Source organism: Anas platyrhynchos, chromosome 2 (genome assembly GCF_047663525.1).
Source record: "Anas platyrhynchos isolate ZD024472 breed Pekin duck chromosome 2, IASCAAS_PekinDuck_T2T, whole genome shotgun sequence".
Taxonomy (NCBI): domain Eukaryota; kingdom Metazoa; phylum Chordata; class Aves; order Anseriformes; family Anatidae; genus Anas; species Anas platyrhynchos.
This window is the reverse complement of record NC_092588.1, coordinates 142,367,259-142,374,307: the sequence shown is the minus strand read 5'-3', so window position 1 is coordinate 142,374,307 and position 7,049 is coordinate 142,367,259. Positions and strand designations below refer to the sequence as shown.

General features: G+C 43.8%; 1 protein-coding gene across 1 annotated transcript in view; it reads right to left on the bottom strand.

Moving 5' to 3' along the window:
* Nucleotides 1-247: 247 nt before the first annotated feature.
* Nucleotides 248-7,049, bottom strand: part of APBB1IP (amyloid beta precursor protein binding family B member 1 interacting protein) — a 61,793-nt gene continuing 54,991 nt past the window's right edge. The window contains exons 13-14 of the mRNA XM_027450610.3: nucleotides 3,929-4,026; nucleotides 248-1,717 (exon numbers count right to left, since the gene is read on the bottom strand). Of these exons, the coding sequence (XP_027306411.2) occupies nucleotides 1,178-1,717; nucleotides 3,929-4,026 (638 nt within the window). The 3' untranslated portion in view covers nucleotides 248-1,177. The remainder of the gene's footprint in view (nucleotides 1,718-3,928; nucleotides 4,027-7,049) is intronic.

The window sequence follows — 7,049 nt, the reverse complement described above, 5'->3', positions numbered from 1 at the left end:
AGCGCTTTCTCTTCCTGCTCTGTCAGCTGCTTTTATTTATTTGCTCAGACCACATACTTCGCTTTTTATGCTTTTTGTATTGGAAAATGCAGAAATGTATTATTTATGGAAACTTAGAAGATGATGTGCGTGCAAGAAAAGACTGGAAGAAATAAATATGGAATCCAGGAGGCATTGGCAAAGGCAAAAACTGTTGAAGTGGTACCAACTCCCAGTAAAATGCCTGCTCATCAACCGTGACACTTGGTGCAGTTACAAAATAGAAGCTATTTTTATTTGAGAACTAATAGTGAATGCTGCCTAAATGAACAATGGAGAATTAAAATGGAGAACAAATGAAAAAAAAAAGTAGGAGGAGACATATTTATATCAGGTATGAGATAATTATGAAGTCTTTATGAAGACAGACTATTTCTAGGTACAATTTGAAGACAAAATGTTAACCAACAGAAAAAGACCCTGCTCACCAAGGGAAGGATACAATATTTTCAGATAAGAATTTGTCTAAAATTAACCAAATAAACAAGATTTAAAGACAGCAATGGTGAGTGCTGACTGGAGTTGCACATGCAAACTGTGGTGTGTTAACACCTGGAGTGATACCCTCTGGAACCAGCTCTGGTCTTACACCGTATCTCAGAATAGTCCAGCTGAGGGTTTTCTTCTTAGGACAAGACTACTTTTTTTGGGGAAAAAAAAAAAAAAGAAAAAAAGGGGATATTTTGATTGAAAAAAAAATAACGTGGACTTTTCTGATAAAGAACCCTTGGGGGAGTTCTGTTAAAAGGCATTTTCCCACTTCTCAAAATTGACGTGGCACTGCTGCTGTATTGTTTCCTTAGCCATAATTCTACTGAAGAGGCAGCCACAGCTGTGTTTGACCCACTGGCCAGCCCGGAGAGTCCTGCTCCACCATCCCGGGCTGTCTGGATGGAGTGAAGCAAGACTCTGCAGCCAAATTCCTCCCTCGGCCTGCAGCTGCAGTGGTTGTTCAAGGGAGTGCGGGGCGAGGAAGGAGCAGACTGTAGGGACAGCGAAGGGGACGGAGGGCACCCCACCTCGCTTCTGGGCCCCCCCCAGCAGGAACTCTGCGAATTCCTCCCAGTGAGGCCCGACCCAGCACAACCTCCTGTGACACAACAGCAGCTATGGCTTGTAGTCCACCGACACCCAGAGTTCAGGAGCTGCTGCCCCTTTTCTTCTCGAGCGCTTTCATGAGGTCAGACATGAAATCTGCTTGCCTGCCTCCACCCCCAATTGGGGGTGGCCCAGCTGATCTGGGCTCTCCATCCTGTACGGCGTTTTCATGCCTTTTTGAGGGAACTGGCACGGGTTTCTTCATCAGAGGCGGTGGCTTGCTGGAGACAGGTGGAGGTGGGGGGGGTAAGGGCAGGTCTTCATCGCCGCTGCTGGAAGAAGGTGGCGGAGGAGGCACGAAATCGGGAGGGGGTTCACAGACATCAGACGGCGGCGGTGGTGGCGGCGGCGGCAAACCAACCATCAGGGAAGGTGGCGGTGCTGGAAAGGTTTCGGGGTCTGCTAGGAAGATGCCGCTGTCTCGTTTGACTTTGGAGGGTAGAATGGGCGAGGCGCTAATAGCGGACGACCGCCTCTCAGGCGGAGGAGGAGGCTGCAGTGAGTTCCTCTTGTTCACGTATTTCTGGGGCCTCAACACTGGCTGTGCCAGGCCAGGTGCGCTGAGGTCATTTGGCTTAACCTTTAATAAGCAGAAGGAATAAAAGCACGAGACAGTCAGTGCACACGTAAACTAATGCACTGCCTAACAACGGTGAAAAGATGGCAGCGTGCAGCACACAGACTGGGAAAGGAGGGTGAGTACGTTTTGCCTGAAGCGTGCAAGCAGCATTTTGTTTTCTTTCTGGAGTTGCCCACAGAGCTTTGACAGTGGAAACCTCCCTGATGAGAGTATCACAGTGCTTTCTGAGTGCTGTCCTCAGAAAACAAGTGCTTTTAAACTTGTAACGAATTGCAGTTAGTAAGACATATAAAGATACTTGATGTCCTATCCCACTGTTTGTTTCCTAAGAACATGAAGACCTTAAAAAAAAATCCGTGGTGTTTTTACATCCAAAATGTGCTGAACAAGATTTGAGGACATAAAAAGCAGATATAGTTTTGGCTCTCGTTGCCATAATTTCCCATTCTAGCTGTGACTGTTGGGACTCTGGGTAAAGCTAAAATAACGAAGTCACCTATCTCTGCCAAACTCATTGCACACAACACCAGCGAATGGAGAAGGTGAAGATATCTGGGGTTTTTAAACTTCTGTGTCTGGAGTCACTGTGCCCATCACTCTGACGTGCACAGCAGAGGAAGGATACTCTGGTGGTGAACAGGCGAGGACCACTGACAAGGTGGGAGAAGGGTGTTTTCTGCCTGCTGGGCAAAGCATACGCACACTCCTCCTTCATTGCTGAAAGAACAGCATGGCTAACAAGCCCCTGAGGCCACTAAGTTCTAGCCATGCTTGCAAGGTCAGTAGATGTTCAAACGTTCTGAAAACTTTTTAAAGAAAAAAATAATCAAAGGATCCATCGTACAAGTTACGAAAAAATTTAGGATAGCAGTTCAGTGCAGTTATGTTTATCCTGGCAAAATTTCAGGTGGGTTTTCTTTTATGTTGTGTTTGCTTGTTGACACTGAAGATAAATATCTGAGCATAATTTTCTCTTCCTTTTTTTTTAGGTGGCAGTTGGTAGCTGTTGACAGTTACTGTACAAACATGCTATCTATCCTTGTAAACCTGTGTAGCAGTCTGTTCTCCTGAAAACATAAGCTTTTGAACAGATTAATTTCTAGTTATGTTGAATTATCAGTTTAAATCCAGCAAGCCTAGTGCTCTAGCCGTAGCCCAGTGTACCCTGGAAGATTTCAAATTGATTCTTTGGTCCCAGGCACGTGGAAGCTCTGAGATGAGAAAGGCAACATGCTTGCTTCTGTTAGAGAACAGAGCTCTGCAACCTTGCAGTCAGCAGCACTAGATTTGCCATTAACCAAGCATAACCTGCTCGCCTTCTCTTGCTCTCTCCTTGCCTAAAAGCAGCAAGTGAATAAGACATTCAGGAGGAGGGAACCATCGGCGGCGTTCTGAGAACATGATCTATTACAGAGGAAGTCAGGTTCAGAGCAGAGAAACGGATCTTAAAGGAGAAACCCAAAGATAGAAACAGGAACTGTATGACACACAGTGCATGTGAAAGAAAAATCCTAGGAATTTAGTTTCGCTTGTCGTGTGCTCTTAATGGAAGATGGAGGGACACAACTGATGAGTTGCAAACGAATGTTATTTCTTCTGTAGGACATGTGTATGTTTTTGAAGTCCTCACACCATCTGACTGGTATTTTTACAGCCAGAGATGGAGCAGGTATGCAAAATTTGGAGCTTAACAAAGGACTGCATTTAGTGTTTAACAAAAACACAATGTTTGCCCTTATTTCTTCACACTTCCTTCCTTTTCTAACATACACATCTTCAGCTGTGCACAGCGTTTCCTACTGAAACCACTACGTAGCCATGGTGTTACTGGGGCACGACCTGATTTCTGTTAGAGACAAAATGGCACCCAGAATCTGGCAGCACAGACTCTTTGGCACAAGCCCAGAAGGTGTGTTCCTATTTCTGCTATGTGAACTCACAGCTACTTGGTCTGCAGAATGGAAGTGGTTTACGGCTGTGCCTTCCCATCCTGTCTGTGGCTCCTAGGCTTTTGTGTAGCAGCCACAGTTTGCAGAGCGTAAAGCATGAGGAGGACCAGCAAGGTGTCAGCTGCTTTGTCCAAAAGCCAAATCCTTGTCACAACAGCACACGGGCACTTTGAGAGGGGAAGACAGTGGGTAAAGAGAACCAAACTTAGAGAAATGATTTTTAAGGTGACGCTTAGCTAGTGCACTGCTGGTGTCTACTGACCTGTGCCTCTGATGTATCCACTTGCTTCTGAGTCTCTGCAACTTCTGCACGGGATGGAGGAACAATTTGGGGAATCTGTCCATTTGCCTGAACAGCACCTGTGACAAATACCAAGGAGAGAGGGGAAAGAGGGTTACATTTTTGTGGTGTTAACCAGATCAGGGAATACCAAACTAAGAAAGAGGCAATTAAAAAGCCTTCACAACTTGCACCACTCACTACAGGTTTTATAAGTACTTCAGTAAAATCCATGAGGATGCCTGCTTTCTACTTTGGGCTTGTTTTGTGACTTTCTATATTCAGTTCATTACCTGAGGAAAACAATCACAATACCTTGCATTAAAACTAATACCTGTCCACATAACTCCATGACTGTAGCTGACAAACCTACAGGAAAAGCAAGTGGTAGAATTATGAAGACATTGGGCAGAAATTATCAGCGTGTGTATAAAGGTGGCAGCAAATGAAGATCTTTTTCTTCTGACTGCTGGAAATGGTGATCACAGAAAGGAAGGGGAGCTGGCTTTAGAAGAAGAGCTACAAAGAAATCAAACTGGCATAGTTAAGATCACTCTCTGGCCTTGAATTGTTTAAATACCTGTCTTTCTTAACAGCATTTTAAAATTTGTGGTGTAATGTAATATTAACTACACCCGGGTTTTATTGCACATTTTCCCCTTTAATGTAGCTTAGAGACTAAAAGCTCAATAGTTTCATACCAGTAAGAGTCACAAGAGCTGAAGGTTTGAAGTACTACACATGCGCTGAGCCATTTTTTTTCCCATAAGTTAGTTACTAGCTCTGAACCTTTTCCCTCGTCTGGAATCATGGAAGCTTACTGAATTCTCAGATTAGCAAAACTCTGCTAGCTGGCTCAGCTAAAGCTCTGCAAAACTTTTGCTCACCATTCGTGTGTTTGTAATGGATATACACAAAGAGCCCAGTACTGTCAAATGGCATAAATGAATGTCAAACCAAAGGAAAAAATTGTGGTTTTAATTAGGAAAGAAATCCCCAGCCCCTGTGTAGTCTGATGAGGATTAAATTGACTCTCCAGTTTAGTCTAGGATTTTTGGAAGCTGTACATGTCAAAGTAGTAGATAGTGTTTGGTGCCCAGATACAGACATTTGTAAACCTCAGTGACTGCTTTAACTCCATTATAATTTACAGTTCTGAGATGCTGTAAAGTTCCACTTGTGCTTTTTGGATACAAATGAACCCCTAGCTGCCTGCAATATAAATCTAAGCACAAAGATGGTTTTAATCTTAACACATACTTTTCTGATTAGCAGAGAGATTCCATGACTATGATAAGAAATAAAATCTTTTCATTGCCATGCCTGCAAATCTCACAACTGATGAAGAAGTAAGACAAACTCCGCAGTGTATTGAATTTAGTAGGGTTATTTAGGCTTCAAGGGCTGACCAAAAATGGTCTGAAGTCCTTGTGTTTTATGTCTTTGCCTACAAGCAATCCAGCATATTTAATCCTAAAAGCCATTCAGATCATTCAGACTACAGCCTGTGTTTGTTGAAAGACTGACATGGAAGTTTAATAATGAGATTAAACCAGTCTTGTGGCTGTGAGTGCTCAGCAGAGAGTGATGTAAATCCCTGGGTTCTGTGGCCAGGCTGTCACTCAGTGCACGCTACCATCTATCTGCAGCTCATCTGCTGTCCGTAGCAGAGCAGGAGCTTGGGTCCCACAATGCTCAAGGACACTGTTGCCCTCAGTGACACTGAAACTTAATAGCATAGTGAAAGAGGGCAGAGAGAGATCCACTCTAGATATTGCTGTGTACTTGGCAAATACAATATACCAGAAAGTTGGGACACAGATAAATGGTAACCTCTTTCTTCTTCTGTTAATGGATTTCATAAGCTATGAAAGACTTGAAAGCACGTTGTTGTATCAGCTCCTGCCACATGCCTGTACATATGGCACACAGTCAGCCACTTAAAGGACCCCCAGTCAACCGAATACGTAAGTTCGTGCATTCTTATGTCAAGACTTATTTTTAATTTAAATGTTACAGTACTCTTTGCAAGTCACTTTCTCCAAAATTTTACGTTGAAATAACAATTAAGAAAAAAAAAAAAAAAGTTGTCCAAATACAATGCAAAATATTGAAAACCAAGAGCCTACTAGAGGTACAGAGCATCTGCAAAAACCAGCATCCTTCTTCTGAACATCGTGGTATTGTGCTGGCACACAGCACATGCTGCTGTTTGAGTGTCCAAAGACACAGACAGAGATGCAGACAACTTAACGCGCCCGAGAGGCACCTTGCACTTGGGACATGTCAGAACCACAGACTGTAGAGTTTGGGGTAAATGTGAACACACAAATGCTGGCCGCAGCAGTGACCAGGGAGTACAGGCTGTATGAACCGCGAGAACAGAAGCTCCACCTGCCTTCCTGAGCATTTCTTCTGACTGCCACTGAAGTCGGTAGAGTACAGCCCTCTTTAAGCTCATACAGGACTGCCATTTTCAACAGCAGGATTTAGCTTGTACTGAAATCAGCCTACACAAATGGCTGATTTGTTCCATTTCTAAAACGTGAGCCAACAACTACTCACAGTCAGTCAGTTAAGATTATAATACTGTAGTTGGGCCCCAGGTTTCATAAAAGGCAGTACTGACAACTGCAAGACAGCAAGAATTAAAATCACCTGCCTCAGTTAGAACACTAATGATCCTTCAGAGACATTTCAACAGAGACAACATACATGGCTAAAATCTTTCCAGGCTGCTTAACCATTTAATGGGACCCATTAGTTGAGATTAGCAGCATATTTTATGACCACAAACAATTTCCCTGGATTCTAGTCAGGATCTCAAATTTAGTACCTGTACTTTATTAGTCCTCGAACCTGCCCCTACCCAGTACAGACTGCAGCACCAGCACGAAGCCCCGCTGGCCACCTCTCTGTTGCCATCAGGACACAAAACGCTCCATGACCCTGTCTCATCCACCCTCATTAAAGTACCCCTGCACATGACTGGCAGCTTGTTACTACTTCTCCCCACCCTATAAAAGCATTTATTATCATGATTTCACTCCAAAGCTTAGTAGAAAGACCATCCTCTTATATGTGCTGAGAAAAGGCAAACTAA